This window comes from Carassius auratus, chromosome 15 (genome assembly GCF_003368295.1).
Source record: "Carassius auratus strain Wakin chromosome 15, ASM336829v1, whole genome shotgun sequence".
Classification (NCBI taxonomy): domain Eukaryota; kingdom Metazoa; phylum Chordata; class Actinopteri; order Cypriniformes; family Cyprinidae; genus Carassius; species Carassius auratus.
The window spans coordinates 21,030,283-21,058,086 of record NC_039257.1 but is presented as its reverse complement, the minus strand read 5'-3'; the positions used below and the strand labels follow the sequence as shown (position 1 = coordinate 21,058,086).

Here is a 27,804-nt window from a genome sequence, read left to right as displayed (position 1 = left end):
GCGCATGCGCCGGTCCCGGAGCGCGTCAGACGCCGCTAGTGGACTGCTGCAGTCTGGACTCTGGAGCCGCGTGGAAACACTGCACACCTCTTTTAGTTCATAACGCAAAGGTGGCGGGTCCGAATCACTGCTCTCTTTGATTTGTCCTCCTCCATCGTTGTCAAACTGGTTTATTCACTCTATTCTCGCCATGGCCAACAAAGAGGAGAAAGCTGACGAGAAACAGTCGAGTTGGAAAGATTTTTTCTACAACCCTCGGACGGGGGAATTCATCGGGCGCACCGCGAGCAGCTGGGGTGAGTGTCGGGTTTTTCTGACAACTGTCAATTGCACGCCATTAAACTGCTGTTCAGATCTCAAAAACAAGGAAATCCCAAATATATTTTGTGGTAGCAAGATATGCAGATAAATCGCTATACAAGATCTGCAGTGCTTGATTGAATTGCCCCTTTAGCTTCGTTACATTGAAATGATTTCTCATAGAGTTTACAGTCCGTTACATTGAGGCAGCATGTGCATTCACCACACATTCGATCTGCGGGATTCCTTGAGATGCATCAAGCCGATTTAAACAGATCATCGAGAACAAATCCATAAACTGCACACCCAGATGCCTGTATAAAAGCTCTGGCAATCGATCGAATAATCCACGAGGGATCCCTCTTTCAAGAAACCTCAGCTCAAATGGAGCCTGCATGATTAAAAGCTTTATAAAAACGACGTTTAGTAAAATCTGATTTTGAACTAGTTGATTTCCTCCGCTCGCTATCAATGTGTTAACCCCTTAATCAACACCTTCCTAATGAATCCGTTTAAGCGATGCGGATTTCCGTCATTAATCGGCTTTTAATTAAACAGCTCCCAGATATTCCTTCGCGTGTATCCTGCAGTTTCACAAGAGGCTCGAGGTCTAAGAATAGCTCTCCTGAATGTCATCAGCGCGCGCTCTACAGCAGGCCTGTCACATTCGATATGAAATGATGCGTCGAGAGAATCATTTGTACCGCGCGAAATAATACTCGTCGGTTATTCGAAACTCGAAGAATAGAGGCTGCGAACTCAACCTGCCTCGGTTTGTTCATATTAGCGTCTCTATTTTGATATTTTACTCGGGGGTAATGGACAACAGTTACGCAATAAAAGCAATATTCGATTTGGAATTTTGCAATTAGTCATATTCGAAGTGTGGAATGTTCGGCTGTCAATCACTCGCGGCCGTGCTGACGTCACCTCCGCGTTCATTCGATATGTAAATGAGCGCTGCTGAGGTTCACAGCCCTGCTTGAGAGAAAGAGAGAGAGGATGAGAGGAAATTTCCACATCCCTCGACACACTTGCTCCCTGAGGAGAGGATGCGTTCTGTTCTCATTTGATGACATCTCCTATTCTCTTTCGACAGAGTGGCTGGCCTTGTTTTGAATGTAGATTCTCCTCAAAGCTGCAAAGTGTCCATAATTATAATTGGGGGGTTGGAGGTAATTTCTTAAACACCCGGTTGCTTGGTAACGGGCTTTGCTCAACTATTGTCCTGTAGTTGTGCTCCGGGGTGGTGTTCGTGATGCTACACTCTGCAGTACCTCTTCTTCAGTGGGATGGGTGTTCCTCGGGGTGCTCCTCCTCTCTTTCCTCTCTCAAGGTCAAAGCCGTTCTCTTCAAGCTCCTGTAGCTAACGCCTCATGTAGAAAAATCTATTTAGTCTAGTTAAAATGAAGTCGAAGCTCCAGTCTTAGGAATATGATGTATATACAGATCTGTTTTTATTCATAGTGGAGTTTAAGATTGCTTTAGACGATGAGGCCTAGTGACTCTGCTGAGCTGGGCTTTTTCTTCTCGGCCGAGTTCATGTTCGCAGTAGAATAACTGAACTGGCTCTGATAGAGCTCCAGAGCGCTCGATGGGTTAATGAGGGTCTGTGGTTGACTGTGGTTGATATCTTGCAGAATATCTAAGCTTGGTTCACAATCTGATAGGATCATTTTAACTGAATAACAGTTTTGATGGAAATGCAAAAATGACTTGTGATGATGTTGTTGGTAGCATCAGTGTGAATAGAGTGAAAATTACAAACATTTATTTACATTTATTCATTTAGCAGACGCTTTTATCCAAAGCGACTTACAGATGAAGACAGTGGAAGCAATCAAAAACAACAAAAAGAGCAATGATATATAAGTGCTATAACAAGTCTCAGTTATACATGTAGCATGGGATTTTAACTAATATAATAAATAAAAAGAAAACAGATAGAATAAAAAAATAAAAGAATAGAGCAAGCTAGTTAGACGTCTTTACACACACACACACACATACATATACAATTGCATAATAAATGAAAAGAAAATAGAATATAAAAAGATTAGAAAGGTAGTTAGATTTGTTAAAGCATAGAATTAGAATAGTGAGTGTTAAAGTTAAACAAACCAATCAGATTTATTTTTTCTTCATGCTTGCCATCATTTCCCAAAAGTAGTGTTTATGAACTGAGTTTCATTGGAATCACTGTATAATTTCATGGTTTATATTTTGAAATTAAAAGACATCATTTGGTTAAAAGAAAAAGTCAATATAAATGCATTATAAAAAAAAAAAAAATTGAATAATAAAATGTATAAATATTAAGTTATTTTACGCTAGTGTTTTATTTTAATTTTTTAATAAATAGTGCAAATATCATGTAATAACAATTATTATAATTATTTCACATCCTTTATTTATTTGTTATTACTGCTATTATTATTTTGGGACCAGTAAAATTTGGCAGTAAACAAATAAAAGATTTATTTGATTTGATTTAAAATTCATTTTAATTTAATTTAATTAGAATTATTTTTAAGTAGCCAGAGGAGATGAGCCTCTCTGGTTCTCTAGAACATTCTATCACTAGGGTTTGTGAGAGAGGCAGCCCGTCCATAAAAACTGTATCCAAGGCCAAATAAAAAGATGTCTGTACCATTTTTTAAACATCTCCATCGCTCGGAGAGAAGGATGGCTAGTGTAGAGATGAAAGGATCAGGTCTGGATTGGCTCAGATTAACGCTTCCCAATCTGCTCTCGATTTAGCAATCACTCTGATCTGTCCTCAGCGACTGGGATTTGTGGCGATACGCTGCGATGAGCCGCTGGGATCTCAGGAAATGTGTACCACGGGTAATTTAAACGGATGAAAGAAACGTTGTTCTCATGTGGCAGCGACGCGTTCACACACAACAATGACCTATTTCTGCGTTTCATCAGTGACACTTCCTGCTCCTGTTTGCCCCATTAACACGGCCCTGATGTGATTTGATCGAGTGTGTGTGTGTGTGTGTTCAAGCATGTTTGGCTTGAGCTTCACAATGTCGTAATTGATGAACTGCACAAAAGTGGCTTTTCATTCACGGTTTCACATTTTTTTTCTTCATGTATTTATTTTTTTTATTTTTTTTTACACATTAAACTCCCCATGTTGCATTGATGCACCATTTTGAAACTTAATGTTTCAAAGCTTCATATGAGGGGAAGAATTGAACAACTTAGAGGCGTAGTTCACCCAAAACTGAAAAATCAGCCATCATTTATTCTCATGCCGTTCCAGAACTCATGCGTCTTTTTCTTCTGTGGAACACTAAATAGTTTGACAGACACTGGGGTCCAAATGATTCTTTTTTTAATAGTTTATAGACCTGGTTTTAGTGCTGCAAATAATATCAGCGTGTAACTGTAGTTAATGCCAGATTTGATGATATTCAGGTGTTTAACTCTCCCTCAGGGACTGGCTTGGCTCAGTTTTCCTTCATGGTAAACAGCGGGTGAGAGTTGGCAGCTTTCCTCGCTGGACCCATTACAAGAAGCTATAGTGTGTATTTTTAGATTTTCTCTTTTATCATTTACTACACGGTTTCATTTCAGAAGGACTTTTCTGCAACTGTTTGGTTACAAACTATTAAGCACAGGTTTGGAACAACTCGGGTGTATGGAAGGCCATTTGTGCCACTAAATAAGAAAAAGTTATTAAAAGTTATTGCGACATTTCATCTTAAAATTATTTTTTCTTGCAGTTGTGACTTCATCTCTTGAAATTCTGCCTTGTTTTCTCAGAATTGTGAGAGAAACTTACAACTGTGAGATAAATTGCAATTCTGGGTAAATAAAGTCAGACTTTCTCAGAACTGTGAGTTTGTATAGCCCCTTTCACACTGCACGTCGGACCCGCAATATTCCCGTAACATTGCCTGGTCGCCTTCTGTGTGAAAGCAACCACGTCCCGGAATTGATTACCGAATCGAACCCGGGTCGGGGACATAGTAACATTGCGGTAATCGATCCGGAACGAGCGCTGTGTGAACAAAAGCCAGATCTAATTCGGTATCGAAGTGATGACGCGCGTTATCGCGCGACTCTTTTACCGGCTGTTTTGAAAGAAGATCAACATTCGCGACGAAAACATATGTGCAAACTGTAATGAAGCAGAGATCAGTTAGTTCCTCACTTTCCGCGCTGACGCAGAGATCGTTTGCTTGCTTCAGGTAAAGTATAACGTGCCAAGCTTTGTCGACTCGTACATTACACGTCACGCGCTGATGTCACGTGTCGTTACGGGATCTTCAAGGGTTGTGTGTGAAAGCACGCACATATACCGGGTCATCACTGGCAGTGTGAAAGTGCCAAATCTAGCGACCAGGGAACAATTACAGGAACACTTTACCCCTGTATTTGCCGGAATGGCAGTGTGAAAGGGGCTTATGTCACATTTCTGACTTGTAGAACTGATGTTAACGCAGCGGTTCTCAATTCCAGTCCTTCTCTTAGTGCTTCAGACGTTTGTTCTATTCGAACATAAGTGCCCCGCGAAGTGGACATCACAGGATATTACGCCATGATTCCAGTTCGAAGCGAACGTATATGTTCCAATCAGAGTACATTGAAGTGTGCGAGACGTGAATTTAAATTGTATTGATTTACAGAGATATATGATGTCACAGTTGTCCATGTGTAAAGACGCTGCGCAGCACAAATCAGTGAATGAATGTTTCAATGTGAGGTAAACTTCAACAGATTTCCCCTGCTCAGGCAGTAGGGAGCAGTGAACAATGGGAACACAGTCCATGTACGGAGTTCATTTCTAACAAGCTGATTATCTGAATCAGGTGTGTTAACAAAGAGAGACGTGCAAAATATGCAGAGCAGTGGGGCGCGAGGACTGGATTTGAGAACCGCTGCGTTAACGGACTCCCCTGTCTTGTTTGTTTGTTGGAGAAGATGGTATATTCAGTGATATGATTGGTCAGATCACTTGTCAATCAAAATCGCCATGAAAAATCAGAATTGTGACATTAAACATTTGCGATTAACTTCATGCTCATGAATTTCAACTGATGGACAAAAAATGTAGTAAAGAAAAATACATAGGCTTGAATTAATAGAGGAACCGAAGCCAAATGTATGAATCAGAATATCATAAAGATCTTTTGATTTTGACCCGTAAGCAACTATCTGGAATATCCTAGCAACCACTTACCAGCAGCCTAGCTACCATCGAAGTCCTTTTCAAAGAAAGTCTGTGCACTCTGCAGCCATATTTGTAACCCCACTGTTTGCTGATCGCACAATGAAATGACTTCTAACCAGCGATTGGCTTTTCATTTAGAAGGCGGGACCAAAGTCTGTGGTTTTCCCGTGGATATGGCCCACTTTAACACTGTTGATGCAGGGTTTTTTTTCATGTTCACGGGTTAAAAAGACCCCAAATACGTGGTATTGATCCCCTGCAAATCAAAATTTGAAAGTGACATGACATACAGTCAAGTATGGTGACCCTGGGCTAGTTTTGCAGTTGCAATTGGGTGGGTTTTGTTTTGAAAACCTGGCAACTCTGGATGGCGGCCATATTGCTTGAATAGGAGTGAACTGTATTAGTCTTTGCCACCATCACAAACACTACAGTTTACTTCAATGCCCTCTTTCATAACCAGAGTATTTGATGCTAGTAATATTAGCACTTCTCATGAGAAGAGAGAAGGTGTAGCTGAAGCCACCGCAGTGGTGTGAATGAATTAGCACAAGCTCGAGCGAGCGGCACTGGAGGAGAGATTCTGGCAGCGAGGAGCGTCATACTGGGAGTCTCAGCTGTTCACTGGGTGTCGCACCACTCTTCTGTTCCTCCGCCTCCAGAGCCGAGCTGTCCGCGCCGGTGCCATTACCCCTGTTGATCGCACAGTGGGCTAAAACGTGCTTTACTATGGAATTCAGTTGATCAATTATGTTTTTGTTTTTTTACTTTAGAGTAGTACTAGAGAAATGTTATTGGGGGAGGGTGATACTTATTCTGCAAGCATTTGATTGGTCAGAAAGCCCAAAAGTGCAGGATGAGTCATCAGTGTTTCCTGGTAGATGAAGAGTCAGTTTAAAAGCAAGCATCTGTTATTACACACAAACAATTATTTTTTTTTTCTCAATCAAGTCCCGCCCTCTCATTTCAGATGCCGTTTCACTGTAAAAAAGAAAATTGCTACTTCTGTTTCATGCCGACTTTAAGGACTTGAGAAAACCTCATAAGATATATAATATAATTGATGAGATGATCCTACAGATCATGAATGTCGTCTTGAGGGTACAGAGTGTTATTTCTTACAGTAACATGTGGTTGTTGATGTGATGGCCGTCCCGTGCCGGAGTCAAGCGTGTCCGCTTACAGAAAAACACGCTTATGAGTGCTGCTCACTTTTTGAGCCACAGTCTCAGTACGGGACCCTACATTACCCCCCCGGCCGGGGTATTTTTATCCCAGCATGCCTGGGCACAGGAGGAGGAGGACAGTATCTGGTTCTTCAGGGCTTGGGTTTCTCAACAGCTGAGAGGAGCCGCTGATAAATACTGCTCCTGTGTGCTCGGATTGTCTCCTGCCTATATATATATCATATTTTTAGATGCCATTCAGTCAAAATTCCAATATTGTTTTCATCATTTTTTTGTTCTTTGGCCAGCAGATCAAGTGTATCTTTGTGAATCACAGGATCTCTGACTCCTCATCTTTCTCACGGTTACCACATCTGCTTCTGTGGGCTTTTCTTGCTCAGAAATGGTCTGAAGTGGTGGCTGTCGAACACAGTCGTGCGTTTAAGATGAAATATGAGCATCTTATGCATCCACTGAAAAATTATCTTCGGAGTAAAAACATGGAATTAAGCTTATAAATGTCATGTTTTGATGCTATGCTAAGCTAGCATGCTATTATGCAGAACATGATGATGATGATGATGTATGAATTGTTTTTTAAAAGGAAATCCATGTAAGATCATTGGAATGGCATTTCATACAAAGGCATCACATTAAACAATCAAACAATGTTTCGGCAGGACACCGATTCATTTTGGTGGCGCACTGTTGAGATCCTTTTGATTTCTTGGAAGTAATAATAATAATGTTGTTTTAGTGAGTGTCTTCCCCTCAATATGATATCACCGTACTTTATCATGTAAGCCCGTTTCTTCCACTGAATCAAAAATAAAACAAGGGAATTGCCACTTTTTATCTCATAATTCTGACTTTTTTTCTTATATCTTGCAATTCGGACTTTATAACTCACAATGAGGAGTTTAAATCACACAGCTTTATACTTTATAACTCACAGTTCCACACAGTCGCTGTTTCCTTGTTGGCGGAAACGGGCTTCCATACTTCATGCCACCAGCCACTATATATAAAAAAAATCTAATTATAAATCTAAAATTGAAAACGTTCATCATAAGGTGTAATTAAGTCGTGGTTTGTATGAAATGCATTTTTTGTGTAACTTTATAAATAAATGAATAGATCCAGATGCATAAATGAGTGTCATGTCATCAGCCCTTATATAGAATTTTCAATTTGCATGTAAATTCTGTGGAGAGCTCTAATGATGTGTGTGTGTGTGTGTGTGTGTGACTCCCTAGGCCAGTTCTGTGCCATCACTAACTTTCCTCCCCCAGATGCTATTTATAGTAAGAGTCTACCTCAGAGACATCGGCAAAGAAGAAATGCATCTATAATTAAACGGAGCCTCTCACGCTCTTCTACACACGGTCCTTTACTTCCTCTCTTTAGGGTTTTCTCTTGCTATTTCTAATGCTTTAATTACTGTTCAGACCGTATTCATTTACTCTTACCTCCGCTGCGACCCGGTGTGTTCTGCTCTGTTCAACACCAGCAACAAGAGAAGAGTGTTTCTGTTGTTTGGCTCACTGTGGAATCCTGGGAATTCTTCCAGCACTTTGAAGCAGTGTTGAAATAGCACAGTATGCAAAGATGGCATTGAAACAGTACAGTGCTGTAGCAGCATTACTGCACTGCACTAAAACACATTTTCATTGAAATAAAATAAAGCACTAATTGACAAACAACCAGAACTTTTTTTATTATTTCAGATGTGAAGGAAACATTTCTTATTTTTAATTAGTTCGGCTAAATAATAATGATAAGAAGAAGAATACAAAGAAATAATAATGTAGAAAAACTATATAGACACAATTAAAGGGGAAAAAATAAGTAAGTTGCCAAAAATGCCCAAACAATTAACTAAATTTAAACAAGGGCAATATAAAAAGAATTCAGATCTACTAAAATAACCCTGTTTTGTAGATTTATTTACATCCATGCGTTTCTTTAAGGGACTTTTCTCTTTCTTTGTAATTCTGAAAAGTCTATGCGTGTGAATCTGAAGCCATCGAAAAGTCCATAAGATTCAAACATCCATCATTTAACGTTAATCTATTTAGCAGGTTTATGCAGCTTTTCTAGAAGAACCGAGAAAATGCAAGTCATGAGATCCAGTCTTGGCCTTCATGTGCAATATGAGATCATAGAGCGGACAGAACTTGAGCTTGTTCTTTGCACGTTTACTGAACCGTAGCATTAGCTAGATCTGTAGTGAAGGAGTTTGTCGAGGGTTAACCGTCATCTCTTGTTTCTCTCTGGACGTGTGAGGGATGAGTTATTCTTCATCTCCACACCATTGTTGTGCCCAATTTATCACAAATGGAGCGCTGGCCAAAATAGAACTTTTTCAAATCTGATTCGAAATCTAGTCAAAAAAATCTAATGTCACCCCAGAATCAAAATCACTCTCACACTTTTAAGTCTTTGTGTAGTACTGCTTTTATATTTTACTGCGTCTACATGTTTCTACACATCACTTTAATAATCACACAGAACGTCTCTCATTACAGTAGTGAGCAGGTGTGTTGTCATACACTTGAATTCATATGCAATGAAATGTTGAATTGAGGTGTTTTTAAAATGCACACATAAGAACTGTTGGTTTTTGATAATATGTCCATATTTAACAGTCCCATCCCAGAGGCTACAACATCTGTTGTTTAATCATCCAAAATATGCATCATGTTCTGAATGCTAATATAATTCCCTGTGATGTGTAAGGTGAAATATGAGCCATATGCTGGTTAGGCATGATTTGAAGCTTTTATGATGAGCACATGACCAGCTCAAACCAGCATCCCAGCCTCAAAACCTTCCTAACCAGCGTACGCTGTCAACAGACCGCTGACTCGTAGACATTGAGCTGCGCGGTGTACAGTATGACTCTGAATGAGTGTGAAGCCAGCCTTTTACCATGTTTCTCAAGTGTTCAGAAATAAGACGTGATGCTTTCAGATGACGCTCTCTTTAATGTGGACTCTGTGTACTCACCGTTGCTTGTTTCATGTAATGTTACGGAAGCAGAATGTGTGTTTAATGTGTGTGTCTCTCTCTGCAGCTCTTATATTCCTCTTCTATCTGGTCTTCTATGGCTTCCTGGCGGGGATGTTCACTCTCACCATGTGGGTGATGCTACAGACGCTGGATGAACACACTCCCACATACAGGGACCGAGTGGCCAATCCAGGTAACAGGAAACACACATACTGCATATACACTCAATACTGGAGCTCGTTTCTGCCAAATCTCACAGTTCTGGCTTGACTTTTTGCGAGAATACTGTATATCTGAATATTATTCTGACTACAGTTACAATTGTGTATCTCACAGTTATGTTTTTTCCCCCACAATCACAGAATTGGCATATTATTAATTGGGAATTGCGAGAGATCAGCAGAATGTCTAGATATAAACCCAGAATTGTGAGATTTGAAGAGAACTGGAAGATGTAAACTGGTAACTGTGAGAAAAGGGAAAAGTGTCAAATCATGTTGAGAGAGATATAAACAGAATCGCTAAATGTAATTGGTAGATAACCTGCCAACTGTGAGGAAAAGAAAATGACCTTTCTTTTTTATTATGTGGAGGAATACAGAATTTTGAGGAAGATTATGAAATAAACTCACATCAACTTGAACATACACCTGCGCTTTATTCTGCTAAAGCAAAACTGTCTGCTGTCACAGCAAGCCGCTCAATCATGCCATGTTTGCTCATTTTGAAATTCATATCTCTGTGAAACCAGTATGTTTGTTAAAAAAATTCCTCACTGACCGATGCATTCAGCACTCCTCTGGGTTTCTTCTTACGCTTGTAGACTCAGAAACATTATGGGAATATTGTAGGTGGATTACTGTACTAAGATTTACTGTTATAAATATGCATAACTCAGTGTGTATGTGTGTATATAAATGTCTGTGTGTATGTTCTTTATAGTGTAGCCTATTTATACAAGAAGGCTATAAGATGTGATCATACTTCAAATGCTTTAAAAAAAAAAAAAGATGCGTTTCTAAATGCCTTTAATTCAAATAATATTTCAATTATGTAAAATATGCCCATGGCCACATGGTGCACAGCAAGACTCAGATTAATACCTGCCTCAATGATTTAGAGATCTTCTCACGTAGGTTATGATTTTGGGAATTTATAAATCCTTTTAAGAGTAACCGCACAGTTTAGCTGATATGATTTATTCTGCGCTATTTTTACCGTTACCTCCATTGCAATCAGAACACACAACAGCGGTCTCAGCAGTGTTACCCATCATCCATTAGCCTGCCCCACTCTCTCTCTCTCTCTCTCTCTCACACACACACACACACACACACACACACACACACACGCTCCAGTCTCATCCTCTCGCTCGATCACGAAGCGAAGGGAGACGCAGCTCACAGGTCTCTCTCTCCTGCCATCATTCATCCTTCCCCAAGTGTCAAATCATTCCTCCCACTCATCTTTCTTTCCTCCCTGAGCCCCCTCCTCCTCGACATCTTTTAGTAACAGAATGTTCTCAGTACAGACGCAGTGGGACATCATTTCAGACGAGTTGTGGTTTAGTGTGTCCAGTTATCTGTGCAAGATTTGGATGCGTTAATGAGCACACATCAGTTATTATAACCCAAAAGTGTTCTGATGCAATACAACGCACACAGTTAGCATTGGTACAAGTTTAGGTGCCTTGGAAATCATTTTATAAACATCTAATTCTACACATATTAATAAATGGTAAACGGAGCAATTCTCACTAATTACTAGCATGCATATTGGCTGTTTATTAATACTTATAAAGCACACATCAATGCTTTATTCTACATGACCATGTTTTAGATCCCTGAATCCATGATGTATTAGGATAAAAGCATCTGCTAAATGAATACATGTCCCCTTTACCTAAACATAACATCTACCTCACTAACTATTACTGAGCAGCAAATGAGGAGTTTATTGAAGCTGTAGTTAATAGTTAGCTAATAGTGAGAAATAAAGTGTGACCTGATAAATGTCTGATATTCCCAAATGGAAAATAAAAGAGAATATATATTTTTATTTTTTTTATTTTTTTTACTAATTGTATTGATACCAAAAGCCCTTAAAATTCCCTTTTTAAATATATTTTTTTTCTGTAGTTATGCTTGGCTCTTAAAAAGCTAGAAATTAGCAGTAAGTAAAAATATTTTTGCAAATCATTGTCATGCCATCATGAAAGACTGGAAAATTCATGAAGGTGAAAACTGAAAGGGATGTTGCATTGATAATTTTGAAGTCTTGTATATAAGAAACAAGGAGACATTCTTAGAATGACACAAAGTGCACTCATTGAATCAGTGTGTTGATCACACGGATGTGCTGCAATCTCCATTAATTTGTATCATGTACATCTGCGTGGTATATTTTGTCCACAGGGCTGATGATCAGACCGAGGTCCTTGGAAATTAAATATAACCTATCGATTCCCCAGGAATACAGCAAGTACGTGCAGCCCCTGGAGTTGTTCCTGCAGCGTGAGTCCATCACCTTACCTCTCTACACTTTACCTCTCTGATCACAGAATAAAGTGATCAGGAACACCCTTCCACTTGAACCCAATCTGAGAAGTCAGAGGATACTTTAACCCCAACTCTGAACCAAAGTTAGAGTCAAGAACCTCCGAGACTCAGACCAGTGTTAGACTGCCCTTAACCCAGAACAGTGCCAGGTCTCTCCAAAACCCCCTAAAATCTAGACCAAGGGTTTTCAATTCTGGTTCTCGAGTTCTAGTTTCCTTCAACCTTGATCAAACTCACCTGCCTTTAACTTTCTAGTAGTGTTGAAGATGTTGAGCAGCATGTTCAGGTGTTTGATTAGGGTTGGAGCGAACCCCTGACCGAGACCTAGAGGAAAACTAGACCTTTTGAGAACCAGATCCAGACCATTAGCTAATGGCCCAAAAACCAGGCAGTCTATTTTAATGATTAAAAAAAGAAATAAAGAACCAATAATCTCATCAGAGCCTGAAGTCTTGTTAGTTTGAGGTAAAGACACCTTTACTACCAACATCCAGTTTAAAGCTCCAGTATGCGACTTTTGTAATTGACCACAAGAGGGCTTATTTCCAACAATAACAAAGGCGAAGCTTGATGACGCTATGAAGCAGGTGACGATGGGAGATGTCGTTTTTAATGCGTTTTCACCATAGCAATGTATCTAAATTGGATAAACGAATCATGATCACGGATGAGGTAATTTATTCGTTTTTATAATTACCTGTATATCTGATCGTATTATTTTATGTCATCATAATTAATGAACTGCAAGGAACATGAAATGTTATACTATATTATCCCATTACAACTTACAGCTATTTGTTAAATGATTTGTTGGGTTAATGTTGTGCAGTGTTACGTGTTTATGGTTAATGCCGTGTTGTTTAACGTGCTCAAACCAATCGTTCCAAAAGTAATTTGAACGAACATTTGCAAGTAATGACTAAATATATTTTTAACAACACGTATCCGATTGTATTTAATTGTACTGCCATAATCTCGGTCACCACACGTGATAAAAATCCTTACCTTAGTACAAAGAGCAATATAACAGTCCATTTGCCACGTTATGTTATTTTCTCACAGGTAACGTTATTGATAAAAAAATGCTACAGTGACAATGTACAGGCATGTGGTGTAATTCATATCTATTAAAATCATCTTTACTTTAACTATGACGTTACTTGTACAATAACAAAACAAATAATTGATTTGCTTACCTGTCTATCAATACACTCGCGAGAGCAGAGTCTCTGTAAAGTCCAAGATTTTCGCGCAGCTCTCTCCATCTCGTAAACGCCTGGCCGATATTTATCCTGGTTTTATTTCTCCGTTTGTCACACAGTATCCGAATATGAACGCTTACGTTTTACTGGCACTTCAATAATCGCCAAAGAGTAATCGTGATCCATAACAACGACAACCAAACCATACGCGCGGCTATAACTTAACCACCACTTCCGAATTTGCCCATGTGATATAAACAAAGTATAGAGCGGACATTGCGTCACTGAGAGGCGACATTTCTTTTCCGGGATGGCCAGTTATTTAAAATCGGAATTTCTCTGAAATAAAAAATCTTTGGAGACTTTTGAGATATTGTAAGTACACAACTGGAGGAAATATATAAGTTATTTTCAGAAATTTTATTACAGAATTCCTACATATTGGAGCTTTAAGCCACATTTATGTGTTTTTGAGAGGTCTCAAGTACAACATTAAGAATTTAACTCTGTTAAGAACCAAACATTATTTTTGTGTGGGTGGATAAAATATTTGCAACAAATACTATTTGGAAAATATTCTTAATATGGCCAGATTTGAGATCAAATAAAGACATATTTTTACTAGTGTGATTTTGTATCGGTTGTTCATCAAGGTCAGATTTGGGCAAGCAAAAGCTACACTTAAGAATTTAGGAGGACCATGAGGTGCAGCAGTCAGTTCACTTATATTATGAATAGAATACATTAGGTGGTGGCATAGTCAAATATATTTTATTTTAATCTCCCAGTACAAAAACTTCTCAATGTCCTTCTAATGTAGCCTCTGGTTAGGATATGAGCTCCCTCTGTTAATGGTTAAACGTACTTGAGTTTGCCGTTAACTGCACAAATTGTTATCAGCTGTATGCGATCACAACCCCAACTGAAAGCTCAGAAAGTGAAGTATTTCTTGAATGGATCCATTAAAGATCAGCCACAGTAGTCACAAGTGACTCATTTAAGGACCCGATGCCATCAATCTTGTGGTTTTAAGTCGATGTCCATTAGTTTTGAGATCATGTGTATCTGCTAAAACCTAAAGTCTTTGTTTCTTTTCTGGGCAAATTGAGCAGATGTGCTTCTCGGAGGCTTGTACTCATTCCTGTCTGATAAAACACTTGCTCTTTCCTAATTCCACCAACCACTCATTAGCCATGTAGCAAACTATGTGTCTGATGCTTGCATGCTTCCTTCTGGGAAGACAAGAACACCTCTTGAAGTCAGAATTTCCACTCGCATACTTTTGCAGAAATCCCACAACCTCTCAGCACCCAAGTATGTGGCTAATGATAAATTCCTCTATTACATGTCCCATGCCTATATATAGATATCCTATGAAAAACAGTATGTCAAATGAGAAGTACAGTGTGTCTGTATTGGTAGTATTGATGAAACAGTAGACGAAGTGTACCCAGATTCTGAGGTGCACATCTGATGGACACTTATCTGTCCCATGAGGTCAAGGGAGAGGAGTTGTAAATGGCAGTGAAAGGTCACATGACAAAGCCAACATGGCGTCCTCTGCAATCTGCTTCTTTTTTTATGCCGTCCTCCTTTCTCACGACACAATTTCTCAATTCTTGCTTCAAACGGAATGCAGATTTTAAAGTAGAAATATTAGTTATTTAATGACCTGTACACAATGAAATGCTCCAACGCAGGAATGTTGTGCTTCTCAAGTCATATATTGGGGTCTTTAAACTCTTTCTTTCGGAGCTTTCAAAAACTTCCAAAGTGGTCACACTTGTAGACAAGAAAGACATCTCCCAACCACACGATTGTCACCAATTGCTGCTGAAGATTTCCAGCTTGACGCCTTCATCTCACTCTCTGCTCTCTCTCATCTGTTACTTCAGCGTACAATGACTCTCTGCAGGAGGCAAACGAGGCCTGTCCCGAGGGTGTGTACTTTGAGCAAGACGACGTTGAGGTGAAGAAGGTTTGCCAGTTCAAGAGAAGTGTGCTAGGGCATTGCTCTGGACTGGATGATTTCGGTTATTCCAAGGGTCAGCCATGCATCCTAGTCAAGATGAATCGAGTGAGTCACTGTTTTTACGCTCTCCCAGGTCAAAGCTAGCTGTTAGCACAGAGGTTTTCAGCTCTTGCCCTCGAGGTCCACTTCCCTGCAGATTTCAGCTCCAACCTTGATCAACCTCGACTGCCTGCAACTTTATCAAGACCTTGGAGCTGAACTCTGCAGGAAAGTGGACCTCAAGGGCCAGAGTTGAGAGACCCTGTGTTGGCATATGTTCTCCAGACAGATTGAAGACACAGTGATCATGCAAGGACGCAAAACATCCAATCCGGCATGCATTGTGTTCCAGTTGCATCCTAGAAATTTAAGCATGCGATCAGGCCTGTTAATAGATTTAGAAGGATGTTTTTTCATTGTATGTACTCTTTTGCAGGTGATTGGGCTTAAGCCACAAGGAAACCCCTGTATCAGCTGCAAAGCCAAGGTAAATCCCAAATCACACTGTGTTACTAGCTTCAGAGTGTCCGATGTCAGGATGAGTGCGACATGATGGAGTCAGTCTGAATTAATGTGTGTGAGTGTTTCCATCTTGTGTTTTCACACGTCTGTTTGTGTCTGGTCTCTCTCCACGCTGCCTATAGGGCCAGCAGTATTAATGGTGGGTAAGATTTCGGGCCCCAGCTCCCCTCCCAATGTTTCCACAGGGCCCTTGCCCCGGGCCTTTTCCATCTCTTTGCTGCCTCTCTCCTGTGCTGCTTTGTCTCTGGTGCCTTTAACTGCCCTCATTCTAGAAATGATGTATACCTTCAGATCCCCAGTCATCGAGAACGTAATGCATAGTGTCTAGGTAAAGTCAATGTAGCTGTGGGTCCTTCTACACCGAGGGACCTACTAAGGCCCCATTTACTCCTGATATTAATGTGGAATGCTCTTAACTACAGATGTGCATCACTGCATGTTCATTATGGAGAATAGTGGAGAAATTTCCAGTCTTGTCTGATGTTTTCTTTTAACACTAACCAGGGGTGTCCAGTCCTGCTACTGGAGAGTTTACTGCAGAGTTTAGCTCCAACACACCTGTGTGGACGTTTCTAGTAATCCTCAAGACCTTGATTAGCAGGTTCAGGTGTGTTTTATTAGGGCTGGAGCTCAACTTGCTGTAAGGTGGCTCTCTGTACTCTTAAAGGGATAATTCACCAAAAAATTTAAATTCATGAAGTCATTAATTACTCGCATTTGTGTTGTTCCAAACCCGTGAGACCTTCGTTCATCTTTGGAACACAAATTAAGATGTTTTGATGAAATCTGAGAGCTTCTGACCCTGCATACACAGAAAAAGATTAATTGAACTTAATATTTTTTTTTTAAGATAAGTGGCTGCATTTAGCTTAACTAAACTTAAATGTAGCTAAAATAAATGTTTGCAACCACTTACCTTAAAAAAAATGTAAGTATTCTTTTTTCAGTGCAGATAGCAACACAACTACTGTATCACATTCAAGACAAATAGTCCATGTGACAGTGGTTCATTTTATAAAGATAGAGAACACTTTGTGCACAAAGGAAACAAAGAACTTAAAAAAAAAAAACATATCTTCCATGTCGGTCTTCGACACAAGTTCATGACAGTACCATGACACATGCGTGTGCATTCCTTAGATTGCAAAATTTTTCACATCAAAACAGCGGCTCCTCACGCATGCAGCATGGTAATATCATGAACTCCTCTCGAAGGCTAGTTCCTATCACTTCCCTCTGTGAAAGCCTCTTAAACCAGCTCATACATCACAGTAGGGTCTAACCCAGCACAATAGGAACTACCAGCGACACAAGTTTACGTTGGTTGGTCAAACACATACCATAGAAAACACTGGCACCTGTCATTAAAAAACAAAAACATGTAAACAGAGTTTACTTACTCCAAACTCATTTCTTGAATGCCACTCTTAAATGATGATGCTGTCATCTGGTTTGCATCACTGCATTGTTCTTACTAGGGCTGGGTGAAAATTGATTTCTCAAATTTAAATGATTTTCAGTTTTGCAAAACTGCAATATTGATTCTTAAATCTCAAGAATTAGTTAGCTTAGCCTGTTTTCAATTAATGAACAACACTGTTGCACACCTCCTATCCAATAAATTACAATAAGCTTTGTTACTTTTGATATAAAAACAAATTCTATCCATTTTATTATATTCCACAAAAAAAAGCCATTTTGGAGCCGTTTAATGAGAGACAGATTGCTGTAGCAAAATTGGCAGCATGAAACTCACATGATCTGATCATGTCTTCCGCATGTCAGGGATCTGGGAAGGAGGACCCCATTGCAGTGAGATAACAAGGTTTTGACAAGACTGACTGATACAAGTGGTAGTGAAGTGCACAACAGATACCACAACAGGAACACAATAAACAGAACAGCTAGGGAAGGCCACTGGGAAGGCTTCAGGAAACAACTGGCAGAATACTTGGGCAACAGGGGGGGGCAACAAGACCAGGCTGATAGAACCAGGGCAGGACACATGGGGACAGGTCAGGAACTCGAACACAAGACTAGACCGGACAAAGCTCCACAAAAACACAAGTTAAATCCAAGACAAAGAATATAAACCAATGAACTAATAAAGGTAAAGTAACAAAATAAGAAATTATCAATTTAACCAACTTAAGAGAATGATCAAACAAAACCAAGAATCAAGACTAGAAAACTAAATATTACAAACGAAAGCAAAGGGCAAGGACAAACAAATTACCAAAGCAAGGAGCAAGACAAGAACATAGAATCACAAGGACTAAACAAAACAAGGGCACAAGACCAACCAGACAGGGAGACACGGACACACATTCAACCACATCCACAGACAGAGGGTGTGAGAATGACAACGGACCAGCAAACACAAAAGGGTAAGGTGCACTATAAATGGGGAGGAAAATACATGAGGGACAGGTGAGCACAATTAGACCAACTAGGGTAACAAGAGGGTGTGGTAAAGAGGAAACAAGGAGGAGGGGCTAAAGGAGCACATGGCCGAGAAAATGACTAACAAGGCCATGTGCTGACACTAGACACAAGAAACAAACATAAAACAAAGTCACAGTGCAAAACCCTGACACCGCATCAATACCGAATACAGCTTGAAATAAACATGAATGAATTTCCGAAATTATAAGTACAACAACTTATCCTGTCTCGTGTAATCACTCTATTATTGTTTCAGCCAAATCAATATGTCTTGTAAACAAAACAGTATGTCACGTAACATCACATTTACCTAAAAAATAAATAAATAAAATACACATTCTGTGACCGGAAACTCATTAGTCAGCTAGAAAAATTAACTCTAGAAAGGAACATTAAGCTAAATATATGCACCATATAACATTCATTATATATATATATATATATATATATATATATATATATATATATATATATATATATATATATATATACAGTGTGTAAAAAATTATATATATATATAATTTTTATTATATTACTGTGCTTTAATATTTTTATAACAACCATTTAAATGTGTACATTACAAAAGTGAGTTGTTCTTAAAGAACCTTTATTTTTCCGAGTGCAGAGAAGGATTAGACACCCCTGCTTTGGACTGTCATCGTGAGGTCTGGTCCACTTTACAAATTATTCTGAACAGGATCAGCCCACTTGTAAAAGAAGAGACTCGAAATATCTCAAGATTTGATACCATGAAGAGGCAAATTTGTGTGATTTAGTTAATCAAAACTTACCATAGCAATTCAATACCATGCAATCATAACCTTCAGGGTTGTGGAGGCCACAGTGATGTTTACTCTACAAATGCTTATTTAGCACTTGAGTTTGGATCACCATATCAGGTGTAAACAGGGCCCATTGCTATTGGGAATCTTCCACACAAGTATACCGTGGTCAAGTCAAATTCACGGTTTCTCAGCCATTCCAATTGATTTTATTGACAAAGCAATTATTTTTTTCTTGCAAAACATTGTCTTTTGACCTTAGTAACCTCATATGAACATGTCCACAAGCATCTAACCGATATCAGGAGCAAGTTATGCAACGTTGGACCCATTTCAAGCCCTTGTTTGCTTCCTTCGAGTAGTTCTGTGCTGCAGATGTGAGACGTTCCTATCAGACCTGCTGTTTTTCACTTGTCCCATGAGAACTTCTTTACTACCCTTATCATTTTGTCATTTTTGTACCTCATGACTTCTCCAAGACCTCTCACCCATCTGACCCTTGAAGGTATACAGCGGACACAAGGAAGTCCCATGCTTTTGCTCTTAAATTATGCCAATAGTTCCTGCTTTTCAAGCTTGCCATTTATTACTAAACCAACTTTCACTAATAGAGACCTTGCAATGTTTCAGTGGGGCCTTCGCACATTTCAGTATTAACTGTTCCAGTGATATTACAGCTGATAGTAACCGTGGTTTACATAAACAATGATGTTAGGCGTTTTATGCTTTTTGAAAAACACTTTCAATTAAATTAAAATTTTTTTTTTTTTTTTTTTTTTTTATAGATCTGTATAGGGCCGGGCGATATGGAGCAAAATCTTTACAGGAAAAATAACCCCCCAAAAACTACTGCAAAAACAGATATACCAAATATTAAATTTTTAGGGCCCTATGAAATGTTTTATATTTTCTTCACCATATGTTTTGTTATCTAATTCTGTGTTTTAGTATGTGTAATTATTTAAATGCATAAAAAATTCTTAAAATATGTGAAATGTTTTTTCCCTTCAGAAATTCTGTGTATTTAAATTTTTCTGGTTATCAAATGAAGGCATAAAACATTCATTTAATTTATCTTTTAATTATTTAAAATTAAGCAAACTTTATTTTTTGGCAAACAAAGGGGATTTACTATTAAAAATAAAACATGGAAGACATGTTGTGTGATTATTCCTTAAAAAATGATGTTGCTTTCATTTTAATAGTAGTAGTTGGCTATGCACATTCTGCTGAACAATAGTAATAGATAAATTCACATTTTCATGATTTAATGATTAGCTTTTCATTTATCTGATGAACCACATGCAGTTCCTTCAAGAACACTTGTTTAAGAAACTTTGATGTTAATGCACTTATTAATTACACTGAACAGAATACATTGTCTTTCTCTGTATATTTTATTTCAGTATGGAACAAGGTTATCCTATTTAAGTCAATGTCATGAGTTGGGTCAAAACTAATCTAAAAGTAATCAAAGTATGATTATATTACTGCGCTGCTTTGTGTGAAAGCCTCTAATGAAACTCTGCACATTTTCTGAGCTTCTGGGCTGATTCGTAATAATTACATTCTTTGAATTTGATTATTAAATCATGAATCATGGTCTGCGACTACTGGTGCTTTAAAATAGCTTCTTTTTGTGTTCGTATCATCTTTTTCACTGGACTACACTGTCTGCAAGCATGCATCACTGTGATCTATTAGATCCTCAACCAGCTCAGAAGCTTGTGGCAAATCATCTCATTCAGTTCACTTAATAATTGAGGAAGCTCTTATTGGATGCACATCAGGATCAGAGTCCTGTAAGTGTTCCTGAGCTTGTTGCTTCCTGCTGCTGCTGGATAAACTGTACGCTATGACTGTGATGAACCGCGAGCAGACAGTTATGGATTCATGCATCATACACAGTGCGAGATGCAAGAGAGATTTCATCTGTAAAAACCTGTTTTCCCTTCTCAGTGTGGATATGTGCTTCTCCTGCTCTATTGAGAGATCTGCGGTCTGTGCTTGTGATGTGAGGACACATGACGCGTGCTGCAGTGTGAGCTCATTGTTTTTGGTGTTTGTTCTCCTGACACAGAGAGAAGCTCCTCTGCAGATGCAGTATTTCCCCGCTGAGGGCAAACTCGACAAGAGTTACTTCCCCTATTATGGCAAGAAATTGCATGTGAGTACAATACAGCAAAAAATATTAATTGTGTGGACGCACAATATACTACTGAATATTGTCCGAATAAATCATGAAAAATTATGTGGTGTTTATTCACTTGAAAATATGTATATTTTATGAATATAATATATACATATAATGTGTGTGTGTTTTAATAAATTTTTATATTTGTAATAAATCAATAAGTATATGTGTGTGTTCTTTGTATTTTTTTGTGCATATAAATACACACACACACACATGCATGTTTATATAAAAAAAAGTTACATTTATATATTAAAAATATTTGTTTTGGATGCCATTAATCATTTGACAGCACTATATATATATATGTGTGTATGTGAATATGTATTTTTAATGTATAGAAAATATACAATCTATTGTTTAAAATGCTTATAATATGTAGTAATTATATAATAGTGTAATATGTATATTCTGTGCATAGAAAATATGGAATATAAATTAATTCAGACCATTTTTATAAATGATTTGTACTGGTCTTATTGTCTGATTTAATGCTCGAAAGTAAAACCAGGCTTGTTCTGAAGTATTACGCATGCATACTTAGCCTACATATTAGTTTCCTTTTAAAAAGTAAATATTGTATATATTATGCATTGAAACTTTTATATCATTTTTCGAACAAAATATGTAATTTGCAATATTTTAATATTTATATTTTAAAATAAATATGTACTTTTGAAGCATAGAAAATATATAAACCATTATACAAAATGCTTACTGTGTAAAACATTTAAATTCTCTGCATAGAGAATATTGAATATAAAATATGTAATTAAAATATTTTTTTTATGTGTATATACACACACACACACACTCATCATCAGTATCACATCTGTTTTATATTACCGTGTCAAGTTTTCTTCTCGTATCTCTCATTTCTCCCATCAGGCACAGTACGTGCAGCCGGTGGTGGCCGTGAAGCTGATGCTGATGGAGGAAGACTATAACTCTGAGCTCACCGTCGAGTGTAAGGTGGAGGGTTCGAATCTGCTCAACAGCGACGAGCGAGACAAGTTCCTGGGCCGCGTCATGTTCCGCGTCTCCGTGTCCAAGTAGCCCAGAGCCTTCGCCAGGGGCACACGATGTCACTTCCTCTCACGTCCATCACGTCCATATCACACTCCCCTCGTCCCCAGAGTTTAATCAGCCCTTCACACGTCAAGTTCAAGAGCAGCTGGATGCACACAGACCTCCTCTGGCTCTGCGTCACGGACGGGCCAGGGGTGGACACGTGCATGTGTGTGGAGCTTAATGAAGGTTTTAATTCACTGATTCGCTCATTTATCATAAAACAAAATGATTGAAATACAATTCAAAGGTAAAAGACAAGGAGAGAAGCTCGAGTCATCGTGTAGAGTAGTAAGTGTAGGGACCTGTAAATAGATGCATCAACACATCATGTGTGTGTGTGTGCTCTGCTCCCTCATAGTCCTGTTCAGCCTGCCGTGTGTGTGTGTGTGTGTGTGTGTGTGTGATGTCAAGCCTCTGTGTACATATTTAATGGATTTTAAACACTCTTTTTCTCTGTCATTACTCACATTGTCTGACTGCTGTAAGAAATCAAGAGTATGAAATTATATAATAGCTGTAATTTAAGATTATTGAGAAGTGAAAATAATAAGGGTGGGGGGGTTGAACACCAAAAAACCTCTATATATCAAACCTGGTTTGAGACCCGTCCACCGTCTGAGGGAAAGGAGTTTTTTAAACCTCTGCAGAAACTGTTCTTTGTGCAGATGCCTTACGATCTGTATGAGTTAAAAAATATTGAAATAAAATTTGATTTTAAACGACTGTGTGCAGTGCTTTTATTCTCAGATCTGCTGAATACATGTGAAAGTTACTCACTTCATTTCTCAACTCGTCTTGAAATGATGCTCATTTCAAATATGTACTCATAAGAGTAACTGGAAAGAAGTCTCTTGTGCTCACCGTGACTGCATTTATTTGGACAAAAATACAGTAAGAACATTAATATTTGCTAAGTAATAATACAATTTAAAATCTCTATTTTCAGCTGATGTGCAGCTGTATTTTCAGCATCATTCCTCCAGTCTTCAGTCTCACATGATCTTCAGAAATCATGAAAATATGATGATTTACAGCTCAAGAAACAAATTATTTTGCTGTTCAGTAAGTTTTTGGAAACTTATATATATATATATATATATATATATATATATATATATATATATATATATATATATTATATATAAACACACACACACCATTTGAGGCAAAAATGGTGGTATAGACAAAAAGAAAAAGTATGTAAATATATATATATATATATATATATATATATATATATATATATTAGTGCTGTCAAATTCATTGTCATATAATTTATATTATAAATATATTTAAAATATTAACATGACATATTTTTCTGAAATATATACATGCATGTGTGTGTATTTATATATACATAATAAATATACGCAGTACACACAGATGTAGCCTTTTATCGCGATTAATCATTAGAGACCACAAGTGTGTGTGTGTGTGTGTGTGTGTGTGTGTGTGTGTGTGTGTGTGTACATCATACAGTAGGCTACATTATTGTACATGATCTTGTGGATCCCCGCTATAGATCAGACGCGCTTATAAACGTCTCGCTGTCGCCAGTTTAGAAACGATAAGGAGAGAGAGAGAGAGAGAGAGAGAGAGAGAGAGACAGAGGGAGAGAGAGAGAGAGAGAGACAGAGGGAGAGGGAGAGAGAGAGAGACGCTCTAATGGCGCCCTCTAGTGTCCGTCATGTGAGGGCCTGTTTTTCTCAAGTAAATCAGAAATAGATTTGAGTACGAGCTAAAGCCACACCAAGTCTATCTATCTACCGCTTGTATGCTCAGTTTGAAGATACACTCTTAAAAACAGAGGTGCTATAAGCTTCTTCACAGCGGTGCCACACAAGAACCTTTTCTGGTTCCACAAAGAAGCATTCAGTTTAATGTTCTTTGAAGAACCATCTCTTTCTTACCTCTTTATAATCTGAAGTACCTTCTTTCACCAGAATCAGAATCAGAAAGGTTCTTCAGATGTTCTTTAAGGTTCTTTATGCAACCATTTAGACACAAAGGTTCTTCTCTGGCATCGTGAAGCACCTTTATTTCTAAGAGTGTATGCAGAAAGGAGGTGGTCTTGTGAGAGAACAAAACCTGAGCCATGTGATCTAAAGACAAAGACCAGAGGATGAGTACAACATCCAGCTCAGTGCTTCTCACACACAAAATACATGAAATATATATATTCAGTGAATATAGACAAATTAAAAGAGAAGCAAGTTGTTACTGCAGCTATCAAATAAAGTCCATAAGAGACACGTTTCATTAGAAGTTCAAACTTTGTGACTTGATTGACATTTATGTTTCTATCGCTCAAAGAGAAACACATTAAGGCTCAAGAAGAGCTCTTTCTGAATTCAGAGGCTGTCGGACCTGTAATCTGCTCTTGATAACACAAGCATTAACACTCGGGTCAAGAGCAGAACTCACGGAGAGACCAAGAGCCTGGAGAGTGTGATGATAAGAGAGGTGGAGAACAGCATGATGAAACATTTATAATGAAGCAGAAAGCTTTGAGCCAGATCAGAAAAACAGACAGCACAATAGAGCGAGAGTGAACAGATCGAAGAACGCACACCTTTACAACAAAAAACTCTTACAATGACTGGTAAAGGAACCATTAATCATCTGAACCGTTATTAATGAAGAGTTAGATAAATGTTTCTTCTAACATATGTGACCCAGCACCACAAAACCAGTCCTAAGGGTCTTTTCTTGTTAAACTGAGATGTATATATCAGCCTTGCTTTAGAAAATAGACAGGATTTAATTTCACCGACATGGACATATTGTTTCAGGCACTATAACTCAGATCAATATTCGTTCGTTCATTCTTCTCATACACAGGCCAAAAACTTTAATAGGAGAATAAGCAAACAGAAAGGCATTATTGATCCCTGAGGGGAAGTTCTTTGTGTATCGTGTTAGAAAACAAGCTCAGATCAGGGCTTGAGGGAACCCGTCCGCAGCGGTGGGAGAAGACCGATCACTTTCTGTGCGCAGACAGAAGGATAAGCTTGGATTTATCTCCTGGTGTCAAGCTGAGCTGCGGGGGAAAGTGTGTGTGTGTGTGTGCTGGCATGAGTGTAGCTCACACACAGCCCTCTCTCCGTCACAATCACTCTCGAGAGCTAACACACTCAAGTACAGCTCAAGAACAAAACACATGGTGCTCTTTTCTGTTGATCATGTAACATACATTTCTATAAATACCTGTAAAACACATGCAAGACCTCATCATGTTAATTTAGGGATTCTTCCGCTCTTAATCAGTGACTGGTGTCTTATGTAATACAGTAGTTGGCTTGCAGAATGAGCGCCTTTGTTCTGTGGGACCGCAGGAAGCACTGGAGCTTATTCCTGGGACATATACAGTTGTGCTGGGTGAGATCTTGTAACTAACACTGGATTAAAGCATTAAAAGCTCCCTTAATGAGTACTATTTCTGGAAGCGTCTACATCATTTAATCAAGGACGAGTGTTAATGTTCCCCCGCAGTGGTTTTCATAGCTAGGGAGGAACATACTGCATCAAATAAAATCTTTCTGGGGAAAAGTGGTACTCGAGTGAATAAAATCACCTCTGCTTGGGTGTTCTGGTGGTTATTTACTAGCCGAAGATAAAGGAGGCCATTAAATCATATTCTGATCTCTCTATGGCATATGTTCTTCCTTCAGTACAAGTATACGTGACCTTTAGACTGTTATACCTACAAGTTTATTATCCTCAAGGTAAAGAAGTCTAATACTTACACCTCCAAAAATGTGTACACCTCCAGATATGTGTATATGATTAAACTAACCACGATACAATAACCACGGTTCTGAGATTTTATTTGATTTTAAACCTTGATTTTCTGCATTGATTTGGGTTACTTTCATTTTATCTCATCTACATCACTTCCTATTAAGCAAAGACGTTGCACACCGTCGGTCGCATCCTGTTTTTAGACAGTCTATGATCGCACCTCTTTCAAGCACTGAATCACAGTAATGAATCATTATTTCCAACTGAATCATTAAATCAGTTCATTGACTCGACATCTGCAATCGAATCAGTCCAATACGTGTTCAATGAAGTGATGCAATTCAACGGTTCATTAAAAAGTGTTTCGGCTCAAAAGAAGGATTCGTTCATGAATCGGACGGAGCGACTGTCGATTTTGTAACTTTGCAGTAGAGAGGAGCGATAAGCTTCCCACAGATCACTTGATCTGGAAAGCATCTGCTGTGCACAAACATCTGACAGATGTCTGTAAGATGTCAGTTTTACATGCATTCTCTAAAGCATCTTAAAGACATCTAATAAACGTCTATTTGACATCTGACAGGAAACATCCTATAGATGTATTGCAGATGAGCAAGCACTCTTATAAATATGTCTTGCAGATGTAAATGCACAAGTCAAACAGCCATCAGGGCTGTATTAGAAAAATTGTGTAAAATGTAAGGTATTATGTTTTGAAGTGTTAATTAAACGTGGAAGTTTCCTAAAATTAAAATACTCTAGATGACCTAAAAGTCCTTCTGAAACATATCCGGCCAGATCAGATCATCAGCTCAATGGCTCACTGTGGGAAGATGGGGATGTGACTCCTCTGCTCTCCACAAGATGGGGATGTATTAGCAGATATAGGAGCAGGACTCTCAGACGGTTATGCAATTGTCCTTTATTATTTAATAGAAACTGAAGCTTTGAAGATTCATAACACCACGTCAAAATCATTATATTGAGCCTTCTGCAGTTCGCTTGAGGTGGCTAAAACCAAATACAGGTTATCCAGAAACCTTTATTGCAACTCAATGCTTTTAGATCAAAGCATTAAAGCTGCCCTGTTCAGAGTCAGGTGACTTCAGCATTAATGAATAAACGGGTGTCCTGTCTTAGTCTTTATAACGAAAGGCACCCGGATTTGATTTACAAGACTTATTTACAGCTCTTTCAGCTAGCTTTTGATTTCTCTTGAATAATAGATCTTTTAATACCAGAGCAGCTGAATAATTGACCGGACAGTGATTTGCTTTCCGCATGTTTTTGGTGCTGGAGAAATGCAAAGATGTGTTTCAGCTCTAGGTTATTCATATGTGTACAAACTCATTACCCAGGTGTGATAGGGCAGCTCCCCGTCAAAGCTTACGCTGAACTAAAGGTTTCCTGTGGTGAACCATATTATACTGTATTAAATGGGACTAAATCCTTGACTAAAGTCTTGTTTCAAAGGCAGTTAATAAATAAAATATTTATTTTCCTGGTTTGTTAGGAATCATGTAAAATGTGATAAATAATGATGTTTTAGAATAACACACAAATGTGTGTGTATATATATATATATATATATATATATATATATATATATATA

General features: G+C 38.4%; 1 protein-coding gene across 1 annotated transcript; it reads left to right on the top strand.

Moving 5' to 3' along the window:
- The first annotated feature begins 18 nt into the window (after positions 1-18).
- LOC113115359 (sodium/potassium-transporting ATPase subunit beta-3-like) lies at positions 19-23,174 on the top strand. Its single transcript, XM_026282883.1, has 7 exons — positions 19-296; positions 9,731-9,859; positions 12,081-12,179; positions 15,322-15,503; positions 15,874-15,924; positions 21,267-21,353; positions 22,269-23,174. The coding sequence occupies exons 1-7, from the start codon at positions 191-193 to the stop codon at positions 22,434-22,436; spliced, it is 822 nt and encodes a 273-aa protein (XP_026138668.1). The 5' UTR covers positions 19-190; the 3' UTR covers positions 22,437-23,174.
- The last annotated feature ends 4,630 nt before the right edge of the window (positions 23,175-27,804 follow it).

Bases quoted from the DNA above. Each gene is read 5' to 3' on its own strand.
- LOC113115359 (XM_026282883.1), top strand. From the start codon at position 191: ATGGCCAACAAAGAGGAGAAAGCTGACGAGAAACAGTCGAGTTGGAAA. The intron at 297-9,730 runs GTGAGTGTCGGG...CTCTCTCTGCAG, and splicing joins GCGCACCGCGAGCAGCTGGG to CTCTTATATTCCTCTTCTAT. The intron at 15,504-15,873 runs GTGAGTCACTGT...ACTCTTTTGCAG, and splicing joins TCCTAGTCAAGATGAATCGA to GTGATTGGGCTTAAGCCACA.